Here is a 25,879-nt window from a genome sequence, read left to right as displayed (position 1 = left end):
CTCTCCCTCTCCGTCCCTACGTAGGTTGGTCTTGCGCTTCGTCGACAATGATTGGGGTCACGACCGTGGTCTCCAGCCGCGGGGAGTGCAGTTCCCTCGGCAGGTGTGGGCTCTCCATGCGCGGGGAGTGCAGCTCCCTCGGCAGGTGGGGGCTCTCGTGGCGTGGGGAGTGGAGTTCCCGTGGGGCGTGGGGCCGGTGGTCGTGCGGGGCGTGGAGCGAGGCGGAGTGCGTGCGGACGTGCGGATGGTCGAAGGCGGAGTCGTGGTGCTGGTACTGCGGGCGATCGTGTCGGAAGGAGTGTCTGTGGCGGGGCATGTAGCGTGTGTTGCGGGCGCTTGCGGGCAGCGAGTACTGCTTGCTCAGCGCCCCGCGGGACAACGCCTTCGACGGAGACAAACTGCTGCTGAAAGATATAGAAAAGTTGACATCACGACTCATGCGAGGTGTACTACTAGCTAGAGATGATGGATGAAACGGCATGCAGTACAGATTGGACACTTTGTGACATGTATCAAAACATGGAGTCGCTGGCTGTGTGTGTGTGTGTGTGTGTGTGTGTGTGTGTGTACCTGAGACATGGCAGTGTAGTTTAAGGCCTATACTGCAATTCGTCTTTCTGAAGTTAGCAGAAGAAATTTCAGCCACCTATCGTGTATTCAAGATGGACATTGGCTGAAAGTTTGATTACATGTATCATCAGAATCAGTGATCATCATCAAAACTAGATGAAGGGACTCTGTTTCAAGGCAATGTGATATATTAAGGCAATATGAGAATATAGTAGTAACAGATCTGTAAAGTAAATGTGCTCTCTACAAGATATTTATTGATGGAATTGGGATATCATCATTTATGAGCATGACCACTATAGGAATCCATGCCACATCTTTAGATCTGGATATCTCTAAGTAAAGGACTGTTGTATTATCTTAACATGGCTGTGCAGGAAGGGATATCCAAGTATTCATCCTCGTAACAGGCCGACTAAAGGCCAGGGACTAAAGAAAACCTAACTAAACACTTATAAAAACTAAACTTCAATGCATACAGCATGAATGTCAATGAGGAATAAGTTTCAGGGCTTTTCAGGCGTCAAGAAGAATATCTGACAATCCAGGGCGGGACATACATTCTGAAACTGTTTAGTCAGACTCTGAAAAGGGGGCTAAAGTAAGACACAGTTTAAAGATTAATTGCATTTCCACTCAGCTGTGCAAGTCTTGAGGAAGCTGACGTACCACTCTCCACGTCAGTGAAGAACGCAAGATGACCATGGGACAATGGTGGGAAGACAAAAAGTCTCATTTACCGAAGCCAAAGACAAATGAAAAATACGAACGATTTGTCAACAGCAGATCATATCGCCCCCTGATATATCGACTCATACGTTTTAGGGTTTGTCTACAAATCACGGACAAGAATTGGGGCTACGATGATCATCACGATGAACTGATGATGGGAGAGGTCATCTACAAGGTGTGAGGTACCTGATGAAGAGGTGAAAACACTTTGGCAGGTGCAAAATCATCATGGAGGAAGGACCGTAATCTCCAATGAACTCATGAAAATTATCAAAGTTTGCCCAAAGGAACGCTGTGTTCATGCCGGTAATAATATCAACAACTCCATCCTCGGAAGTAAACATTTTCCTCAAATGAATTCCATGTTCAGAAAACCCGAAGGGCATGCAAATTTCATGCACACACCTGTACTTAAAGGGGAATAATTGCTTATCAAGAGAAATACTCTAGTCCAAATTACAGGAAACTGAAACATACTAGAAGGGAATGTGGCTCTGAAAGAGATTCATTCTGGACCATTACCAAGAGGAGAGCAACATTCTGGTACAAAATGCCCACATAAAACACACGACTTCCAGGCAAAGTCAAGGCTGAATGATACTCACGAGGTGAACCCAAAAGAGAATAACCTGATTTGACATATCATGATATCTAAACTCATCACGGCATGAGGGGTTTGTAGACGATGTTATAAGCATGATATAATTTGCCCTGAAGAAGATATTGATGAAGCTGATGTGTGTCCACATAGGGTGAGAGCCTCTCTCTCTCTCTCTCTCTCTCTCTCTCTCTCTCTCTCTCTCTCTCTCTCTCTCTCTCTCTGGCATCTCTTAGTGTGGAAAGTGTGGAGTATTTGGAAGACTCGAGTGAGAGCAAACTAGTCTGAAAATATTTGAGGATGGTATTCAAGACGGGTGACAGGAGTATGACTCCATTTCTATGTTTGCTGAGACGGCACGGGCTACTAAATGCCCAAATGAAGGCAGTGTCATCAGCCTAAGCCAGGTATCCAATTCATCGACTAATCCCGGGAGGAAGATGAACAGCTGTTGACTGTGGACCAGCTGCCGCAACCAGAATTCGAACCTATGCACTGGACCCTTGGCGGCCCATGAATGCCTCACGGTGAGAAATGCTAACCGATACATCACGCAAGTCTACATAAATCTTGATGGATGATTTAACTACATACATTGTTCAGATGTGGATTGATTTACATTAAGTGTATCCTGCTGACGACAGGCAAGATTATAACACCAAAAGCACTAAGAAGGAAAGTGTTCAGACACGCACCGTTGACAAGGCATAAAAAAAGACATCCTCAAATTTTGCAATAGATCTTCAAATGTCCTGTTATCTCGAGTAATGTACAAGGATGGAGAAGTTCATGAGGTGGATGTCTTCCTCACGGTATAAAGTATCAATATGGATCATGTCCTCATGAAAATCCAAATGTGGACAACACTTCTGAACATATATATGAAACTCAGGAAGCCACAGATTGGACGAAGTAGATGCTGCCTTGGAATACAAGATATCCTGCATACCAGGTTGAGGAGAGGCAATTTCACGCAAGAAAAAAAAGGCTTCATCAGCCTCACTGGAGAGATGAGTTCTTTTCGTGACCAGGAATAGCCCAGGAAGCCATGACTACTGAAAACAAAGAAATAAGAGAATGGTATGTTATTCCCCTGAGTTCTGACAGACAAAGGTAAATAAATTTTTCTGTTTTTATAGGATTCTGTTGCAGCCTTGACCACCATAACTGTCTTCATATAATATAAAGAAAAAAGAGGAAAAGATTATTCATATATATATATACCCTCTCGATTCTATCCCCAAAGGAAACCCCTTATCCCTGCTTCTGCGCGGAGCGCAGCTTCAGGCTGTCTCCGGCCTCTGTACCGGACCAAAGGTTGAAACCTAAACACATTTTATCCTCAGACTCGTCTTTTCATCGCTTTAGGATGACTACCTACGATATCAACCTTCCAGTTACTGCTACAAGCCGGTGTTATCAACCTCAACTCCGCCTAAAATGCCAAACCCACATCACCAAAAGACACTACTCTGTAAAGCATATCATCCAATTTTAGTGGCATGAACTCCACTGCACAGCCATAGCTGCTTCTACAAGGGTCTATTCTGTACTCTGGACATGCAACATCCAACCCAAGTATATTGCACACTCCTAGTATAAGCCATCGAAAGGCCGACCAACCATCTCAGGATTCGAACCCCGGTCGGATGGTTTGGTTCATCCGTTGAAACACTTTTGAGTCGACTCAAAGATTCTCTTTGGACTCAGGAGGTCACAAAGGTGAGCATTCACTGTCATAAAACAAACATTATACCATAAGCAATTGCCTCATTGACCTGAAATCATTAGGCTTTACATTTGGTATCTTCAAGTCTTGAGCACAGAAGATTCGGTTTGCCGTGATAGCACAATTTCAATCATGGAGAACAGGTTCTAAAATTTGGGGAAAGTGATATGGTGTAATGTTACCCTTCGTATGGACACATCACATCACATTATGTGAGAGAGGATGTGAACTACCGGCAAATCACTTCTTAAGCAATAACCAGAGGTAGCTACCAACTGTAGCAACCTTTTGAAAATAAGAGGCAGACTAGAATGCAATTGACTTGGAATTAATAAACCAATCAAAAAAGGGAGGTACATGGGTTTTTGCTTTGGGGCTTTAGGAATATCAGTTGCCGGGATTCATTAAGGCCGTCTACAAGTTGCATCCACCAACCGAAAGGGTTTTTGACACCTTCATAAGGTGTTGAGGATAATTCAAAGACCACATGCAGTACTCGGTATGTGGCTCATGAGAACGAGGTGGTATCTAGAGAAAGGAGAGCATAAAGCACGATTAGTTACAGTAGTTATAAGTAAAACTGCATTATTCCTTCTTTCTTTGGGGGGGTCTCAGAGACAATAAGTGTGTGGTAGAAGAAATATAGGGGGTAAATCACTGCGAAAAATATAGGTATATATACGCAGTGGTGAAGATTGGGAACTACAGATCTTCACAACTACAGGGGTACTATAACAAATGGAGATTGAGACAGAATGCATCAGGTTTATAATGGTGAGTAAAATGGGAAGTAGAGATGTCTCGCAATAGGATATGTTTACATGATCAATCTGTATCACTGATCCACTTTGAATATGAGTTGGCCATAGCATTACAAAAACACAAAAGGCTGTTATATATGGATACATATGGTGTGTGGTCATTAAGCTGCAAGTATACAATTGGGGAAAGCAAATTCATTAAGTCATTATATGCAAAAATTGAAATAAAATCAAACAATCTGTTGGATGTGCAGACTAGAGAGAGGTGCTACACTGGAGATCGGCCGACGAAGCCTGGAAGTCCTACAACACGGTTGATATACGACATGGCTCTTGGTATGGCTGTAGTATACAACAGAGTATACTCCAGGCATGGCTGTAGCATACAACAGAGTATACTCCAGGCATGGCTGTAGTATACAACAGAGTATACTCCAGGCATGGCTGTAGTATACAACAGAGTATACTCCAGGTATGGCTGTAGTATACAACAGAGTATACTCCAGGCATGGCTGTAGTATACAACAGAGTATACTCCAGGCATGGCTGTAGTATACAACAGAGTATACTCCAGGCATGGCTGTAGTATACAACAAAGTATACTCCAGGCATGGCTGTAGTATACAACAGAGTATACTCCAGGCATGGCTGTAGCATACAACAGAGTATACTCCAGGCATGGCTGTAGTATACAACAGAGTATACTCCAGGCATGGCTGTAGCATACAACAGAGTATACTCCAGGCATGGCTGTAGTATACAACAGAGTATACTCCAGGCATGGCTGTAGTATACAACAAAGTATACTCCAGGCATGGCTGTAGTATACAACAGAGTATACTCCAGGCATGGCTGTAGCATACAACAGAGTATACTCCAGGCATGGCTGTAGTATACAACAGAGTATACTCCAGGCATGGCTGTAGTATACAACAGAGTATACTCCAGGCATGGCTGTAGTATACAACAAAGTATACTCCAGGCATGGCTGTAGTATACAACAAAGTATACTCCAGGCATGGCTGTAGTATACAACAGAGTATACTCCAGGCATGGCTGTAGTATACAACAGAGTATACTCCAGGCATGGCTGTAGTATACAACAAAGTATACTCCAGGCATGGCTATAGTATACAAAGTATGACACTGTCATTAATCCGCCAATTTTTGAGCAAATGGGTGAATTCATATCTAAATATACCCGCTTTATTGTCCCAATTTCTCATCTACTTTCCAATTTACTCTTTTGCCTTTTCATCCTAGTTTCTCTTTGCCATAGGATACCCTCTCAAGGGATTAGGTACAATGGCTCCCTCTCTATATAACAGTGCATGTATCCCCAGGAATTTTGGTCTGGAGGTCCAGGTCTTATGCTTGTGGTCAAAACCCTATTATATACTTCCAACTTCCTCGAAGGGAGAAAATAATCAGAATCAGTGAAATCTCACTGACAAAACGTCTACAAAATGCCCCGAGAAAATGTAAAGACACGGGGAACATACCAAAAAATATTTGGAAAAAAAAAAGACTTAAGATCGTCAAACGAACAATAATTGGGAAAAAAAAAGGGACCAGTGCCAAAACCTCTATGCAAAAATTTCCTTCATCATTTGCAATTGGCTACTTTAAAATACGACCGCTCAGAGGGTCTTACCATTTACTGATTATTACATAAAGGGCCTATGAATCAATGGATGCCAATGGGGAAAAAAAAATCAATAGTATTTCACTGCATCAAATACTTCGTATCAATCACTTGAGGCACAGATGCTTGAGATAAAGCCCCCCTTGTAAGTGTCAAGGAGGTATCAGTGGCATATTTCCCCCCCGAAGAAAAAAAAAAAGGGGGGGGTTGGTGGTTCAGAGAGTGGCCATATACACTGTATTGTCTATGGCACTCTTACTAAAAACACTGCCTACTGCAACTCAGGGGGGTGTTTCTACAGAACTTAGCATACATCAGTAATCCGTAGGACATGAACAGAAGATTTATAAGGGAACAGAACCAAAGTGATGGCAGGTTAAGTAGAATCAATGGCTACCCACTTGACGTGTAGCCTGGAGTAGCCGTCTTCACCAGACCCTCTGGTGCCTCTATGTAACACTAAGTGTTGGGTTGGGCTGTCCTGAGGGCACCTCAAGGTGGGAACACCATCACCAACTTGGCTAGGAAAGTCCAGATCATGAGTGTTGCGTAACAGAGGAATTAGGCTTGTATATACATACTCTTCATATCCATAATAATTACCTGGGTCTCCTAAGGATAAGGCTATATACAGAATCACAGTGATACAAGCGAGGGAGGGAGGGAAGGAGAGAAAGAGTGTGTGTGGAATGGGAGGGGAAAAATATTGAGGAAGAGGGGAAAAATTCTGGAGAGACCATCAACTTTTAAACTCGTCCAGAAGCTCAACAGCAACTGATACGGGACTCCAAGTCGCAATCTGATGGCGAAAAATATACACACAGGTTCGTGAATATACATTTGTTTGTGACATGCAACATCTCGAAAAATCCCCCAGAGGGTTTGATACATTCATCCACTCTCAAGAATTCTCAGATTACAAGTAAAAATAACTATCATCTTTCAGACACCCTCTCTGATTTCACAGCCGGCCAACTCTTTCTTGATCAAAGCATCACAAGGAAGTACGATAGGGGAAGGGAAACACAAGCTGGAGTTGGCAGTTTCACGCTGGACGTGGTTTTCGATCCGACAGTCTTCGTCAACTAAACGTGTCCAGAATAGAATTCCGATCCTCTGCTTGTGTTTCATATCCCACCGTACTCCCATCTATCCAGTGAATCGCAATTTGATATTACAGATTAAATGCAAATACCCAAAATACCTTAAGCAGCTCCAATACCTATGCATTGCTTTTCAATGCCATATAATGACCTACAGGTTTACTATCTGCTCTTTTCTCTTAATTCTACATTTGTTAAGGTTTTCAGCATCTGTGAATATGACAGATATGTACTGGAAATACCTCGAAGGACGAGAATAGTTTAGGTGTGAGTAAGTTGTCGCTCAGAGTAATCTAAAATGTCTCTCAGATGCTCTGAACAACAGGCAACTCAAACCTAAGTTAATCCTCATCTCACGATATATCTGGTGCACTCCAGCCACATCAAATACTCCTATAGGCATCTCTTAGACTTACTCTCCTGACAATCTATGTCTAGAACGAGGCTTTACATAGTACCTTTTAGTCCCATGGTGAGCAAGTGACCCTACAAATATCCAAGGCTTGTAAACAAGGAATGGAATATAAACCAATCATCGACACTGAAATGGCGTCCACACCCACACGAGAGCCACTGATAAACAGATTTCCAGCAGGTGCAAAAAAACGTGGGGTAATAAGGTGAGTCTGGTAATGATGTGGGACGAAAGGAGAGAAGGAGTCGGTTACCACTACACTACTGAAAAAATACTGGAAGGCCAAATCGAAATGGAGAGGATGCAACGTAGGAATGATCAACTGTGGTCATATGGAGGTAATGGGCGGGTGGTGTGTGTGGAGATCGGACGAACAGGTACAAGATTTCCTCATACTTGTCCGAGAGAGATTATGATAAAACTTTGTTCCCAGGTAACTTAACCCTACGCTCCTGTAGTATAAAGGGATAATCAAAAACATTAGTAGAATCTTTACACACCAGCCAATTTATCATTTACTAATCTCCTATGTAGGATGTGTGTCTAGGATGAGGGTGGATCCACTATATATTACACCCTGACTTCGAAGTTCCACTGGCGTATCTCTCAGGTGTATAAGAGAAACCTCATTAACAGAGTGACATACGAAGAGCCTCGATCACAACTTAGAATCTGTCAGTTCACACAGACACACATACGTACATGTACTTGAAGACGCATGAAACATACAGACTACTGAAGTTCAACCTCAACTGTACTATAAAATATTTAGTAATGTATCTAATAGCACTATACACATATACATACCACCATCTCCAATTTTCTTCCCCTACATGCGTCCTTCTCTTCCTCCACACCTCATATCTCTACTCACACACCTCCCTCATTACACCCCACAACGAGCCATCACTCCACTCATGACCACCTTGTAAATTGAACGCCTCGTCTCGTCCCTCTACCTCCCTGCAAACCCCCTCTGTCTCACCTGGGCTTAGCAGCCTCTGCCTGCTGACCGTCCAGGGAGTTTGGCAGGGAAGTCTTGCGGTCCACCTTCTCTCTCTGGATACCCAGGGTGTCCTCGCCTCCGCCGCTGCCACGGGGAACCACCAGGTGCATCCGTCTGCTCTGCCGCTCCGCCACGGGGTAGCCCTGACTCACCGGGTACCCATAGTAACCCCCAGCATACGATACCTGCTGGGGCAGGAGACAGTAGTATAGCTGAAGGAGTAGTCCGGGGCTGATGGGTCTGTAGTACGGAGGTGCTTGGATGGTGGTGGTGGCACCAGTCTGGTTTTGGACTGGTGGTGTAGTATATGGCTTGGCTGGTGATGGAGTGGTGAGTGGTGGAGTAGTTACAAGTTACTTCTCTGGTTTAAGTTACCCTCTTCGGTTTACTTATAGATCTTCGATCGGTGGTGCGGTATATCGGTTTGTTTAGTGAAGCGGTCTTACTTGGTTAGTGATGCTTGGTTAGTGATACGTATAGGTTAGTGATACGGTATGACATTGGTTAGTGATACAGTGTTGCTTGGTATTGTTTGATCAGTGACTCAATATGATTAGGTTAGTAATAAGGTATTACATGGTGATTCATCGTCACTTAATTAGTTAATATCATTTGGTTAGAGATACAGCCCTAAAGGCTTAATTTAGTGGTATGGTATTTAATGAACAATGATACAGTATTTATTGTTTAGTAGCACTGTCTTGCCTGGGGTTTATTGGAGCATGCAATAAGGTTCTAAATCATGCAGTCCGGGGGCACGAGATCACCTCTACCCAACACTGAGGATAGCTATGGCCCTCCGTATTATTCTGGACTGCGAAAGCCACTGAAGTGCGAGAGAGACGCTTCAGAAGTTTAGTTTATCATACATTTAGGTTTAGGTACGATTTTTAGGTTAGGTCATGAGCTACGAGCTTTGACGCATCCTTTAAGGGATTTAATGTAAAGCCAGTGAAACAGAGGTGTTATATCAGTATTGTAAGACATTATATGAGGTATTTTGATGTTGAATAATCATAGTATTTGGGAGGGATCTTTGTAAGATGGTGACACCATAGTACACAAAATGCTTTAGAAATGTTTAGATTCTTGTGTTTCTAATAAGAGTTACATAACATATACTCTGCCTAGCATTATGAAGATGATAAATTGCCCAGCCTAGAATTCTATAAAACTAGGTTCTCAACATATGTTCATGAAGGAAACACTGCCTCGCTGGTCAAGTCATGAATAAATCAATAAATTTCGTATTGCATCACCACAAACTCACAGGTATACAAATCATGTACATTGAGCATCCAATGTTATTTTAGTTATTTGCTATACCACACTGTTCATCTCTCACTGTATATATATATATATATATATATATATATATATATATTTTTTTTTTTTTTTTTTTTTTTTTTTTTATACTTTGTCGCTGTCTCCCGCGTTTGCGAGGTAGCGCTAGGAAACAGACGAAAGAAATGGCCCAACCCCCCCCCATACACATGTACATACACACGTCCACACACGCAAAATATACATACCTACACAGCTTTCCATGGTTTACCCCAGACGCTTCACATGCCTTGATTCAATCCACTGACAGCACGTCAACCCCTGTATACCACATCGCTCCAATTCACTCTATTCCTTGCCCTCCTTTCACCCTCCTGCATGTTCAGGCCCCGATCACACAAAATCTTTTTCACTCCATCTTTCCACCTCCAATTTGGTCTCCCTCTTCTCCTCGTTCCCTCCACCTCCGACACATATATCCTCTTGGTCAATCTTTCCTCACTCATTCTCTCCATGTGCCCAAACCATTTCAAAACACCCTCTTCTGCTCTCTCAACCACGCTCTTTTTATTTCCACACATCTCTCTTACCCTTACGTTACTTACTCGATCAAACCACCTCACACCACACATTGTCCTCAAACATCTCATTTCCAGCACATCCATCCTCCTGCGCACAACTCTATCCATAGCCCACGCCTCGCAACCATACAACATTGTTGGAACCACTATTCCTTCAAACATACCCATTTTTGCTTTCCGAGATAATGTTCTCGACTTCCACACATTTTTCAAGGCTCCCAAAATTTTCGCCCCCTCCCCCACCCTATGATCCACTTCCGCTTCCATGGTTCCATCCGCTGACAGATCCACTCCCAGATATCTAAAACACTTCACTTCCTCCAGTTTTTCTCCATTCAAACTCACCTCCCAATTGACTTGACCCTCAACCCTACTGTACCTAATAACCTTGCTCTTATTCACATTTACTCTTAACTTTCTTCTTCCACACACTTTACCAAACTCAGTCACCAGCTAGGACCTAGCTTCGTCTCTTCGATGTATATCAACTGACTGTTATATTCCATTCTTGTGTCTCCCCTGATGATGTGATTATTACACGAAAGTGCACTTGGGAACTTTTCGCGTTTCATTTTCCCCGTGGACTCATAGGAATATCTTGATCACGCGCAAAATTGTGATCCTTTCCAATATATATATATATATATATATATATATATATATATATATATATATATATATATATATATATATATATATATATATATACATTTGTCTCATTTTATATTTTCATCTACGCATAAATCTGAGGTTCATGATCTAGAAACGCCAACATTCGAGAGCTCTATGCTATCCTCCACACATCCTCTTGTTCATAGAGGAGGGAGACACCACCGAACTCCATCTTCATAACACCTTCAACAATCCTTCACTACAACCTCGGCACTACTGACCTGAGGTCATTTAGAGAAATTCGGGGCAAAAATGTATTCCTGAAAAAACCTGTAAGATTAAATGTAACATGATGCCTGGATTAGGAAATATCATCATAATCTGGCTGCTTCTGTTGAATATCAGACTTTATTTCGATATTTTCTAAGCTACAAACCATGGAAGGATATTCTTACAATATCGTCATATTCTTTGAATATCGTAAGAGAGTACTTACGACAACACACTTGACTATCCTGTCCTTAATCACCTGCGCTTGATTTCTTCATCCTCCACCTACTCAACTGGTCGCCCCGCCTCAACCACACCCTCTCAACTGGCTTGCCGCCCCCCACACACGCCTCTAACTCACTGGGTTGCCTTACCCTAGCCAGACTTACTCACCTGGTTGCCATACTTGTAACTTGGGTTGCAGGAGCTGTTCGAGTCCAGGCTGAGGTCGGAGGTGGAGAGGCCGAAGTTGCCGTTCTCCGGCTCGACGGTGAGGCGTTGAGGTGTGGCGTGGTGAGAGCGCGGGTGGTGGCCCATGGAGAGGCGTCGGTGGTGCGGTCGAGGAGAGACCTGCTCCAGCGAATTGGCCTCCGTGTCTCCCACGTTCTCCTCCGTGGTGTTCCTCGGGCGCACCCGCTCGCTCTTACTACGCTTAAGGTACACTGGGCAGGAGAGAGAATGGAGTTACTAATCAGACACTAAGTTTCGTTCTACCTGGACTAATTATACGTTACGAATGACGACATTCCAGAGGTATGTACGTACGTTGTCGAGGGTCGACGGAATAATGCATGGTATGATTCTGGAGCGACACGACAGTCGATTGTTCGAGGATGATTGCGTATTTCTCCAAGTCGACGTAACGGTACATTGCAATAGGTCGATGAAACGGTGTCATATAATAGCTATATATAGTGCACTGCTCTGGGTCGACCCAAATAATCTCTAACTCGAGTCTTATATCGTCCAAGGGTGGCTATATTATGATCTGGATCGATAAACTTCTAATTTGTTGCACTTATTTTCCAGTCAAGAGATGGCATATAGAGTGTTAGAAGCCTTGTCCAATACTGCTTCAAATACTATGTATCTGGAATCGTAACTGATCTTTGTTTTGGCAATAGATAACGTATAATAATACTAATCAAACAAATCACAATCGTTTGGGGAATGTAACACCCTCGGTCTAAGACTTTAGGATGTACAAAAGGGATCTGGCGTGCGTCATAAAGGTTCGTAGATGGTAATCTGGTTTATCCTGGCACGTTTGAAGAACAGTGTACTGATAAAAATGCGTGTCTCTAAGCACCAGCAATTTACGCTTTTGGTGTTTTCCTGTCTACCTCGCTACATAATCGAGCCGTGTTGATGAAACAAGATATAAATATACGTATATGTATGTCGCCATACAATAAACCATTGTGATCTCCAAAAAAAACTCACTCCTCATTTTTTTCCTGCAAAAAATGTGTACGCAACGCAAAGTTCAAGAGGGTAGAACAGGGTATGTTTTACGTTCCTAAATCTGAAATTTGCTGGCAAGAACTTTTCTTTACGAATTTATCTAGAAATAGCATATTTGTCGAGCATGTACAGCATAAACAGCATGTTGCTCTGCAAGATGAAGCCGAATCACTCAGTCTGTTGGTGAGCGAGCGATGACAATGGCTAGGCCTCCTGTGACCTGCTGGGACCGGCTATATCCTTAACCATATCCCCCACAACAGCTGGTCTCTCCAGAGGAGGAAGAGATAAACGCGTACGTCGGTACGAGATTTGGAGGGAGTGTGTAGTCTTGATTTTTCAAACACACACACACACACAGAGGTGCATATGATAATCAAAAAGTGTTACAGTGAGTTCGTTTGGGCTTGAAAATTGATAGTAAGTGTGGCTTCTTGCACTGCAATCTACCGTGTGGTATTGATACTAAAAAGAGATACAGTTAGAGTCATGGACGCATCTTATTACTTGGTTATACCCTCTGTAATACATTTGCCACCCATTGCAAGTGCATTTATTGGAGGTTTCCTTTACGCAAGTCTGTTTTAAGATCAGCACAAAGATTTTGGAAACGCGAGGCGCTAAGCCTTTAATAGATTTCCATTTTGCATTCCTCATAAAAAAAAGATTTGGTATAGTTCATAATGAAACCGCCGTTGCACCAAGAGAGGAATTCGTTCTGCCGTTCTATCCACACTGATTTATTAACTTATTCTCTATTGTCCCCAATGAAATACTTTTAATGATCGAGGACACACTCAGCCAGAACACTGAGCAGCCAAGACTTCAGCCTTGTGGACAAAACATCACTTATTTATAGGTAAGAAAGGGAGCGAGGGAGTATATTCAACTGGTGCCTGAATCACTCAAGTGGGTTCTTTTAGCTCAGTGCGTCCCCGATCATCCCACGTCCAGCACACTGACCATCAAAGCTACCGTTTATCAACTGCAGGGTCTACATCAGCTAGCTGACCACGTATCTAAGACAGACGACGGACACTCCACACACTTACTGGGACGCTCGACCTTCTTAACCAACTAACGATCAGAGAGAGAGAAAAAGGCTAAGCACACTGAGAGAATTATACCACTGAAGAGATAAAACGGTGCTGAATACAAAGGAGGGTGTGTATACTGTTGGAGGCGGACGAATTGGCGATGCTACAAAGGGAGAGGAGCAAAAAAAACATTTCGGAAGGCCTCAAAATTTCACACCAAAGAGGCGGGGTCTCCTTGGCAGTTTTTTTTTTTTGTGCAAAAAATCGATGATTAGGCCTTCCACGGTGATCTACAAAAAATTCTCTATCACAGATGGAAGGATAAGGTTCAGTCTCTCCGCCTCTGCGTGGGTTACACAAAGAGATGTGAAAAAATTTTTTTTTGCACATAAGGACAATGAAGGTGTAAAAAATCCAAGGTAAAATACGTTGTAAAAAAGATACTTCTTGCGGGAGAGAGACAGCTTTCAACATCTGGGGATTACTGGTCGACCTCTGGCCTCACTCTTGATGCTAAGAGCTAGAGTGACCTGTAGAAGACGAGATCCACAACAACAGTGTAACTCCCTCATTCACAGGAGTAACTCACGAACGAAGAGCGTGGCTGTATCTAAGTGCTTTTCAAAGATCAAATTTCCTCAATGTTATTTTTCTAATACGTTTTCTCATTAACAGATGTAATACATAGATGAAATAGCCTTGGCAAAACGTATTCTTTTGTAAGTGTTCTTAAAAGAAGAAAGAGAAACTCAGTTGAGTTCGGAAGAGGGAAATGTGAGAAATGAGCCGGTCAAAAAAAAAAAGGGGGAGGGGATCCTCGCCTTGCAGGTCACTCTAGCTTACAGAGGTCAACAGGAGCAGCTGTGCAGTCTCACCTGTTATTACTCCTTTCTGAAGTAGGGAGTTAACTGAAATATATGCGTGGAAAAAAAATGGAGAATACAATATAGCTGCCATGAAAATTTCATCTAAAAGCAGATAATAATAATATGTCAAACATGTTCAAGTGATGCAAAGTTCCTTAAGATAATCATGCCAACTGCAAAAAAATAAACTTGATTAAGATATGTATACATTATTGAGTAGCATTATGATAAAAAAGTATGCACTGTACAGTAATAATAAGAAAAAAAAATTACACTACTGGCAGAAACAATCTTGCAAGAGGAGAAAAAAAAAATCATAGATGAGTAGATAAACTAGCAACAATCGCTTATGCTTAACAGAGATGCTTTATATTTTAGATTAACAAGTGCAGCTAAATGCAGCTTAGCTTCATAACCTGTCTTAGGGACTCTGGGACCATATTAGTGCTACTGGGTTGGATCTAATCTTCTGATTATGAGGTTAAGAGGAATTAGGCTCCAAATCTACATTCATAAGAGACAGTTAAGCTCTCCTCTCTCTAAATCCAGTGGGGTTGGCTCCATCTATATCCATGAGAGACAATTAAGCCCCCCTTTTTCTAAATGCAGTGGGATTAGGCTCCATCTATATCCATGGAAGACAATTAAACTCACCTCTCTCAATGCAGTGGAATATCTTAAATACCGCTTTCCACAGAGTAGTACTTATTCAAACACTTCTGTTCCATTTAAGACTCTTCAAGCCCGTGTATCTATATTTCCCAGTTATGGTTATCTTTGAGGTGAAGGAAATGCCTTCTCCAGTCCTCAAATCAGAGAATTAAATCCCATCCATCAGCAATAACAATGGACATCAGGATAATTTAGCAACTACATGCACTCCTATCCCATTACTTGTGTGTGTATATATATATATATATATATATATATATATATATATATATATATATATATATATATATATATATATATATATATAACCACTTCTTTCCTCCAAGGAAAGTGTTTATTTACCTCTATCATACAGATCCCTTGGCTCGATGTGGTATTTCAGAGAGGTAATTAGATTTCTAATTGATCGGCTGATAACTATCATTTATCACCTGTGAGCCATATGCGAAAGCAACGTTCCTGAATAGACTCACAAATGAATGGGGGAAACCATCACTCATTTCCCTATGACCAGTTCCTTTTGGCTTCCCACCATGACTTCGAGAGAAGATCTCAATGAATAACTGAATGATAGTGAATGAGTCATTCATAATTATAATTCATGCACTGAGGCAAAATCCACTGTAATCTCTCTTACTGTTTTTCTCTTTTCTTTGTTTAGAAATCCTTTCATTTTTCTTTTCTGAGAGTCATTCATTAGTCACTAAGGGGAGACAGAGACATTATCTTAAATGACCAGCTACATTGCCCTCATTATGAAACAGATGCACATCAAACGCTCTGACAAGACGAAAGCTATTTACATACAACGTTTTGATATGTATGCAAATGACTCACAGGGACTTTGGACGCTTGGAAAAATACTTCTGGAAAGAATTAACATTTTTCATTAATAACCTGATCAACCTGTGTGTCACCGGGGTGCACATTTTCCAACGCCTGTGGCTATGTCAGAGATGAAGCATCAGCCAGCTTCAACCTGACATACAAAAGCTCTCGTTTGACACTATAGAGGATTAGATACTAAAGACCTTGAGAGTAAACCATTATCATGACGCTATGGTGTGTAGACTCCGTAGTGTCTTACTTCATACGAGCTGATGCAATAGATTCTGTAAACCTGACGCTAGAATCTCCCAAAGCCTCACTCTTGTAGATATGAAGGACTGGTCACCACGATAAAATCTCCCAAAGCCTCACTCTTGTAGATAATGAAGGACTGGTCACCACGATAAAATCTCCCAAAGCCTCATTCTTGTAGATAATGAAGGACTGGTCACCACGATAAAATCTCCCAAAGCCTCATTCTTGTAGATAATGAAGGACTGGTCACCACGATAAAATCTCCCAAAGGCTCACTCTTGTAGATAATGAAGGACTGGTCACCACGATAAAATCTCCCAAAGCCTCATTCTTGTAGATAATGAAGGACTGGTCACCACGATAAAATCTCCCAATGCCTCACTCTTGTAGATAATGAAGGACTGGTCACCACGATAAAATCTCCCAAAGCCTCACTCTTGTAGATAATGAAGGACTGGTCACCACGATAAAATCTCCCAAAGCCTCACTCTTGTAGATAATGAAGGACTGGTCTCCACGATAAAATCTCCCAAAGCCTCACTCTTGTAGATATGAAGGACTGGTCACCCGCCCTTTGATCAAACGTTCTAATATCTAACTTGTAGCGTCATGAGAGATAACGAGAGTTTATTGTACCAGAGTGTAGTCTTGTACAGTACTGACCTTAACCCATTTTCAGTATTTATGGCTATTTATATTTACGAGTAGCCATTGGCCATTTAAAATACCCTCTTAAGTTTTTTTTTTCTTTAAAGAGGATATAAAATAGCTACTAAAAAAAAAGCATAACTATAATTTGATAATATAAATGTCAACTGAGTGAAAAAAGATGAAATAATATACCTCTACCAAATGATGTGGAAAAATATGACAAAATACATCTATATGCTATCCTAGAAGCCAAATCCCTAGTCCAGACTTTCAGGCTAAGAGCAATTCTACCAAACTTTTATTCAGCCAAACTATTTGCAAGATAAGAGAAAAAAAAAAATAGTTTCATATTTCCAACAGTTGCTTCTAGTAGCTCTCTAGATCAGCCATGTCCATGAAGAGAGAATATATATATATATATATATATATATATATATATATATATATATATATATATATATATATATATATATATATATATATATATATATATATATTTTGGCAATGTAGACGAAGCTCAGGGTACTTACTGCCGATTTCGCCAGTTCCTGGCAGGTGTAGCGTTTTGAGCATGTCTCCTGCAATAGTCGACACCCGGGGTTCCACCTGCGCCTGCAGAAGTGGAAGACAGGTCAGCAGTGTTTGCTGTGGAAGGAAGTCGCGAGACGCAGGATTGGAGAGGACTGGTTCAGGAAGTTAATTGCAACAAAATATGGAAACGAGGAAGGTGTCATACAATGGAGAAGGGAAAGAGAAAGAGATGGAGAACTCTCTCTCTCTCATATATATATATATATATATATATATATATATATATATATATATATATATATATATATATATATATATATATATATATATATATCCCATGGTCATCGTAATTAGCTTATCGGCTTGCCGCGCAGTAACACTGGGTTCGAATTCTAAGTACTAAGTGGCACATCGTTATCTATCTATCTACCTATCTATATATTTATCTATCTATCTATCTATCAAGAGAGAGAGAGAGAGAGAGAGAGAGAGAGAGAGAGAGAGAGAGAGAGAGAGAGAGAGAGAGAGAGAGAGAAGAGAGAGAGAGAGAGAGTAATTACGTTCGACTATAGACAGGTACATATAGTACCTACTCGTCTTTGAACGGGTCCTTCCTGACGTCTCACCTCCGTCAGGTGGTGCGTCTTGTTGTCCTCGGTGATGGTGGGAGACTCCGGGAGGTTGGGGGCGCCCTCCACCTCAACCACCAGGCTATGGTTCTTCATCGACACGGACACCTTGGACGCCACCTCGGTGGGCTCTTCCTCCACTTCTCCTACGATGATCTCCTCCACCTGGTTCCTCGCCCTCCTCCTCCACTGGGCCTTCGGATGGGGAGGTGATCATACTGTCCTGAGAAGACAACGTTCTGATGGAGATTGAGAACTTCTACGACGACCTCTCTGGCCTCAGCAATCACACAGAGGCGTAAGGATGAACCTTCTCTGATACGTATATAATGCATGCTATGTTCAAAGACATGATCTTATATCCATATTTCAGAGATATAGAAAAGAGTTCTAAAGACCAATTCCACTGAACTGTGAGAACAGGCAACGCGCACACAACACATACCTTAACGTAATTATAAAAAGAGGAAATCCGTAAAGTAATAACATAATACACGGAAAGGGGTAACATGACAAAGATAATTACAATTCTTTTTTTTATCATCGATGTATTTAGGGGAGATTTATTGTACAGGTACGAACGACGCCTATTGTACAGCTCAGATCCTTAGAGTACAAGGTCAGACATGATTACATTTTTTCCTTTAGAAAAGGTAGAAGTCACCCCTTTCGTGGAAAGAGGGGACCTACATACCATAGCCAATGAGGGTTACCAGTGACGTTCAAAAATAAGGCCAATATGAAATAGAGGATGCAAGTAATACCCCTATCTACAGTGACATACCAATTTCAGATAGGAAGTGATGGTAAGGCGTTAGCTCTATAGCAGATCTTAACCTTACATTAAGAGGCTTTGGTCTCTCACAATGCGTTGGAGAGTGTCAGTCATAACCTTGTCCTGCAAGGATCATTCGTACCCTGGGTGTGCACACTGCTGTGTCATACATAGGCTGCGTGACAACACGGCGGACTAACGCAACGTTCTATCCGCTTTAAGTTTATCTGCACGCTCTAGATAAGAGCCACTCGCTCCACCACCGTCCTCCTCAATAGGGTGGAAGCTTGAGGGCTTCGGAGACAGCTCTGCCCTCGAAGACCTGCTCCTGATTAGGGGGCGGCTCAGTGAGGTGACGAAAGAAAATGGTGTTGACTTATATCCACTTTTCAAAACCGGGATTCATACGGTTCGAACCATTGTTTATATCAGCTGACGATGGATTGGATCTGGGAGAGAGCAATGTCTCTGACTGGAAGAATCCAGACTGCCACTCAGAGAGAGGAGTTTGGTGTGGGAGGAATCTCTATCAACCAAAAAGCTTCTTCGTAACTGAACTCTGAATGAAATGAACATTACAGGAGACAGCAGTGTGACACGTCCGGGCACAAGACACAGCGATAGACAACAATACACTCTAGATAAATGCTTCTCCGTTAAACAGGTAAAAAAAAAGAAAAAGAAGATGCATAATATAGTTTAGATATATGGAAAAAAATGAATATAGCATTTCGTACTCAGTTCCGTGACTCGAGGGATGTAGGAAGACATATGGGATTTTACTCGTGAACTGGTGAGGGACTGGGTTATGTCATGAAGTCACTAATCAAAATGTTGGGGAAAATATGAGTCTGGATGAGAGGAGAGGTTGAGGAGGTCGGGGGAGCTTCGAAGCATCTCAGTACACTTTAACCTACACATGGGAGTCAGGGTTCCTAGGAGAGGGAGGATGGAATATGTTGGGTAATGGTAAAACGCGTCTTGTCTGCCAATCCTTGCAGAGGAATTTGCTGTTCGGTTACGCCTAGAATAGGTCAGATTATGGTCCTTGCCATCATATCAAAATACATTTACTTTTCATATCTACGTCTGAACATAAAAGATACTATTTTCTCAATTTTTCTGTGGTTCGAATTCATGGTCTGTTCTTTGTATAAATCTATCACCCAAACTTTCAATTTTGAGGTAGTTTAATGTCATAAAGCCTCGAAGAATAGTCGTGTGAAACCAACTTATTTAGTAGTTCCACTCACTACTGTGTGTACTTCCAGGTATCTAAAACACTCCACTTCTTTCCGATTTCCTCCATTCAAGCTTAAACTCTAACGAACCTCTTTATTTTGTCAGCTAAACCTCGTAACCTTAATCTATTTACGATAACTCTCAACCTTCATCTTTCACACACTCTTCCAAACTCAAACACCAGCTTCTGCAGTTTCTCACCAGAGCAGCGTCATCTGCAAACAGCAGCTGCTTCACTTTCCGTACCCCGCACCATTCCCATTTCCTGTAGACCCTCCCCCTCTCTCCAAGTCCTCTGGCTTTTACCTTCCTCACCACATCATCCATAAACATAGTTACCTCACACACCCTTGACGCAGACCGACCTTCATTAAAAATGTTTAATGAACTGCATTAGAATGACTGATTAACTTGGCATTGAACCACAAATTAATTAATCTTTTCGTATCTCAAAATCTTATGTAACAAGAATATATCTATTAATGTGTTATACTAAACAGTCTACTGCTTGAGATTTTAGTATACTATCACTGAAAGATATAGTGGGTACACTATATAAATACCTACCATCATTTCATCAATAAAAACTTAGTTCCTTTACAGTCTTTAAATTCTTTCATTAAGCCAAATTGGTTCTGATATGCTACTTACATCTAAAATAAACAGCGAAAGTGACAAACAGAATTAGAGTTTTATGGAGGAACAGAGAACAAGTTTAAACTTTGGTGTTTTGCTTGCAGACATGACATCTGGCAAATTTCGCGACACACTGACCCCAAAGTAAGCAACAGAGACGTGGGCCAAGTACGATAAATGGAACGGTCTGAGTGCCAGACAAAAACAATCAGGAAAGACCTGAGTTTTGAGGAGTTATGTGAGGCTGTAAAGAATAATGCTCTCCCATTGTAAGACAAAAAGTAATTACGGTTCTCACAACTGTGATGAAACAAAATGTTGAAGCGCATGTGTTCAGGAAGATGTAGAGGTACTGAAAAGGGGGACATTTTTTGAGGGAGATGACGATAGTTTCAAGGCGAGTTCATACCTGTGGTAGTTCAATGAACTCGCAGTGGGGCACGGAGGGGACAGACATTTACAAGGAGGGTATGTGATGGGTGCACGAGAGGATGATGTTTAGTATGGTACATCTTTAGAGCTCATTCAGCATATCAACTCTAAATCTCCTTTTATGGCCACCGGGATATAGTAGTAAAGAGGAGAAGCATAGGCGATTTTTACCTCATGGTTAATGAGATGAGAGAGAATCACACAGGATAATGAAGAGGCGTAGTGTTACACTAGGTGGGGATGATGCACGCTGGGGTATGCCATGGTATGATACACACAGTATTAATGGCAGAACAGGTGGATCGGGAGGGGAATACGTGTTTATATTCATGCGAAGACACTGGTATTATACAATCATATGAGGAGGAGGAGTGTGACACCAGGATGAAGGAGGAAAGGTGTTGCCTGTACAGGATGCTGGGTAAGTTTAAAGTGGCTGCAGTGAGAGACAGAGAGACAGAGGAAAAAAAAAAGGTGTAAGAAAGACTGTGGAAAAGAACGTGTCTTAGTGATGACAGGCGCAAGTTGGATGACGTTTTGGGTGCCTCTTTATCCCCTCACTACCAGTGTGTCTCTGTCTGTCTGCCTCTCATTTTTAACCCCATTTCTGTCTCCCCTATAACAACAGCCTTTCCCCTCTCCCTCCTCCGGACAATCATGGAGGTGCAATCTGCTCCAGGACGCGTCAGGGAAAAGCCCCAGACACTACCGCAAAGGGGCAGAAAGAGAGCACCGAGAACGCCTCCAACAAGACAGACTGGCGGAAGGTGACTAACTGGTGTCAAGAGGTCACGAGGTCAACAAAGGGTTATACACCTGCCTGAGGCGAGGGTGGGGGCGGCACAAGGGAACACTTGCTGTGATAAATCGACGCAGTGTCAGTCTGGTCCTGTGGGGGGTAAGGCAGCGTTCTGGTGGGTGGTGTCAGTAAGCAAGGAAGTCACTCATCTCTCATTACTGAACACATCTCATGGTTTTCTTTGATCTGGAACTGACTACGGGCCTCATAATTTTTTTGGGGGGGTCTTAAGTGACATACGAATCAAGCAAAATGAATAGGATATTGGAGAATGACCTGTAAATAAGTGATAATTAGCGTAAATGATATATCATAACTTGAAAAAAAACATGAATACCTCACTGCTTTGATATCTATTCAACTGCAAAGGCATTTTTTTTTTCCAAGTGAAAATCATTTGTCATTTTTGGATTCTCTTAAGAAGCAGGCACACTTACCTGTACAGATCTCTGCAGGTTTCTGTGGCTGCACTCACGACCTGTCTTCACTCCAGAACCTACTTCAATGGGACTACTCGCTAGCATGTCTTTATAGAGTTCTATATTTCTTTATAAGTCTCTGACTTCGTTTTTACCGTCCACAGTGTAGAGAATATGGCTGAGACGTTGGCTTAAAAGATACACTTTACATCTTTAAAAATCTCTAAGGGCTCAGTGATCATCTATCCACCGGATATCGCTCATTAGGAAATAGAGGAAAGCTTAAGAATAGCGCTAGATTTGAGAGGAAAAAAAATGGGCATGAAGTTCAACGTTTTCTAACTGCTGGTAGAACGCATTGCACTTACAGTGCGCAAGAGCCGCTCAAGATGGTACATAGTGCCCAATCTTTGAGTAAATCACTCCCATCTATTTTTGGTAAACTACCAAGGTCACTCATCTCTACTGCCTCAAGCTTACACATCTCTTTGCCTATGCATATTATGTGTCTACATCAACAATGTTTGTGTCTGAACAGGTTCTCTTTCGTGAGTTTTGGCTCCTTCTTCGCAAAATGTTTCTACTGACCTTAAGATACAAGACTATCCACCGTTTTAGCAGCCTTGTATCAGTCACATCCCGTTTCTATCACTACGGACCCAGGTGGTCATCAATGCAAAATTCTTAAATGATACCTCAAGGTCAGTAATACCTGTTTCCCAATGATTCATCAACAACTACTTGTCTAGGCCAAGGGTTTTGTGAGATAAGCCAATCTGAAAATTGAAATATCAAACCAACATTATCCTAACGAATATAAAAAAGAACCATCATCTTTAGCTGTCAATGGAAGGTAATTTGGTTTACTACGGTTCTACGTTGTATATGATAAACGAGACTAGAAGGATAGGGAGGGCGATGCATGTGCAGTCTAACGTATTACCTACCTCCATGTTGCGACCATTACTGAGAAACATACTGTCCTTGCTGGAGGAAGCGAAGAACCTCTTACTGAAGTAAAAAAAAAAACTTCGTCCTCCAAACTAATGGAAGCGTCTCCTGTTTCCATAGGAGGGTTAGACCACAATAAGAAGAAGAGACAGAAGAACATAAGCACATCAAGGCTGACAGGAGATGGCAGAGATCATACACGACACAAAGTCTATTCTAATCGACAAAAAGATATGAACGAAACAGAAGCCAACACCTTATGAGAACAAACGATTCGAAAAAAACAAAAATGAATCACCGAAAATGACGATGATACAGTCTTCTCAGTAAAGATAATTCTTACCGGATATTCCTCACGTCGACTTTTAAGACAGAGGTAGGGAGAAAGAGATTTCACACACACACCGAACGATGCTCAAGAACTTAAAAGTACGGCAAAGCGAAGCTCATCCAGAGAATTACTTTTAGGAAGGTCTGAATACCTGAAGGAGGAGGAGGAGGAGGAGGAGGAGGAGGAGGAAGATGGCGTCTCACCTGCGGTATGAGCTGGTCGCGGCTATTGGGGTCTTTGGTCACCCGTGAGGCGCGGGAAGATTTCCTGGAACCGTCGCGGCTCTTGAGCGAAGTCTGAGCAGTGTCCTCTCGCTCCACCTTCCCCGGGTAGCCCTCACCCCGGTACTTGACCCACAGGCGCCTGCGGTGCAACGAGGGGGCAAGGGCACGTAGATGAGAGAGAGAGAGAGAGAGAGAGAGAGAGAGAGAGAGAGAGAGAGAGAGAGAGAGAGAGAGAGAGAGAGAGAGAGAGAGAGAGAGAGAGAGAGAGAGAGAGGAGATTAATGGAGGGGACACAAGGACGAGATTAATCAATTACTCAAAGTTAAGTACACATCTGAATGCATAATAGACTTCATAGCCTCCAGCCACGAATACATGGAACACTGGAGACAAATTGTACGTAGCAAATGATGCCAATAAGCTTCACGGTATGAATAACAGTCGTCTGCAATTAGTTATTATTCTGTTTCCAGAATAATAACTTAAGAATCCTACAGGATGACCAGTATCTTCATACAAGTGATTCCAGCAGCCCAGTCTTCACTTGGACCAGATATCTATTGTTTCTTCATGTGTATAAACTATATCATCTCTGTTGGTCAGTCTCTGTTCAAAGACAGACAGATACACACACACACACACACACACACACACACACACACACACACACACACTTGTTTCATAATGGAGGATTTCAATGATATAGAGATAGACTTGTGGGAATTTGGGATTCTCATGGTGTTAGAAAGTCATGGAGGTACAAGTTTTTAGGGTTCATACAGGAAAATGTCACACACCAGCATGTCAATGAACACACAAGTATTGACAATATCACACACATAATACACCAACTGGACAACATGATATTTGGAATGCTTATGTTAATTACCTTACAAATAAAGAAGTTAAAAGAGCAGGTATGACACAAAATTTTGAAGAGGAGATATCAGCTTGGAAACCACACATAAGGAAACAATTTCTGTGATACACTAAATTGGGAAATGGGGTTCAGAAGCCTCGAACCAGAGCATCGTGGTGAGAGGTTCTGCGACCAAGGAGAACTCCCAGATACCATCGGAGGAGTGGTGGGTAGCTCTCTATACTCCACTATCATGTTTGCACTACGACTAAGATGACGACCGCAGATGACAACGTCATGGGGCACCGGTTCCCTTCCTCTCTGTCCTTCCAATTACATTAGATTTAATCACGGGAATGACACAGGAATACAGGGGAATTCAAATAGAAACAGACCACTGGACTGGATCCCTTCGAAACCGTCTTTGACAGTGGAGGATATCAGAAACTCACAGGTTATCGTGGTAAAGGTAGAAAGGCATACTAAGAATTCAAAGAGAAAAACCTGCAAATTGTCATTTTAACTAAGGAGACGCAAATGATGTTTGTCTTTGATTTTAAGTGAAATATCTATCAAGTTCTATTCTTAAACGTATCTATACAACTGCTTTCAACTGTGGCGGGATGAAATGACGACATAGGCCAAGTACTAGTAGTTGGAATTAAAAGCAGCTATCAATAATTAGGTGAGATCAAACCTGAATTTGTAAACATGAGCCAAATATAAAAAGAAAATGAGAATGTTCACTGACTCGGTCACCTCTGAGAATAGATATCTCATGGCTTATTCTGATATACGAAGGAGCACGAAAAAAAGATAACCAGAGTTCCAATTTGCCATAGGCCCTCAATGGGAACTTCTGTTCGTGGCTAAAGCATATGAGATCAACGGAATCGAAAATTACAATATTTCAGTCAGACTGTCCCAATATACTACTTCACGCACGGTAGGAGAATCTAATCAATAAGTTAG

The 25,879-nt window shown here is 41.9% G+C and overlaps 1 protein-coding gene across 1 annotated transcript in view; it reads right to left on the bottom strand.

Moving 5' to 3' along the window:
- LOC139765126 (uncharacterized) overlaps positions 1 to 25,879 on the bottom strand; it is a 646,947-nt gene continuing 621,068 nt past the window's right edge. Inside the window, 9 exon segments of the mRNA XM_071692318.1 lie at positions 1 to 404; positions 6,437 to 6,556; positions 8,539 to 8,744; positions 11,700 to 11,968; positions 14,683 to 14,715; positions 17,610 to 17,691; positions 18,237 to 18,407; positions 18,409 to 18,462; positions 24,028 to 24,187. Of these exon segments, the coding sequence (XP_071548419.1) occupies positions 17 to 404; positions 6,437 to 6,556; positions 8,539 to 8,744; positions 11,700 to 11,968; positions 14,683 to 14,715; positions 17,610 to 17,691; positions 18,237 to 18,407; positions 18,409 to 18,462; positions 24,028 to 24,187 (1,483 nt within the window). The 3' untranslated portion in view covers positions 1 to 16.

This window comes from Panulirus ornatus, chromosome 52, assembly GCF_036320965.1.
Source record: "Panulirus ornatus isolate Po-2019 chromosome 52, ASM3632096v1, whole genome shotgun sequence".
Taxonomy (NCBI): domain Eukaryota; kingdom Metazoa; phylum Arthropoda; class Malacostraca; order Decapoda; family Palinuridae; genus Panulirus; species Panulirus ornatus.
This window is presented reverse-complemented; position numbering and strand designations above follow the sequence as displayed.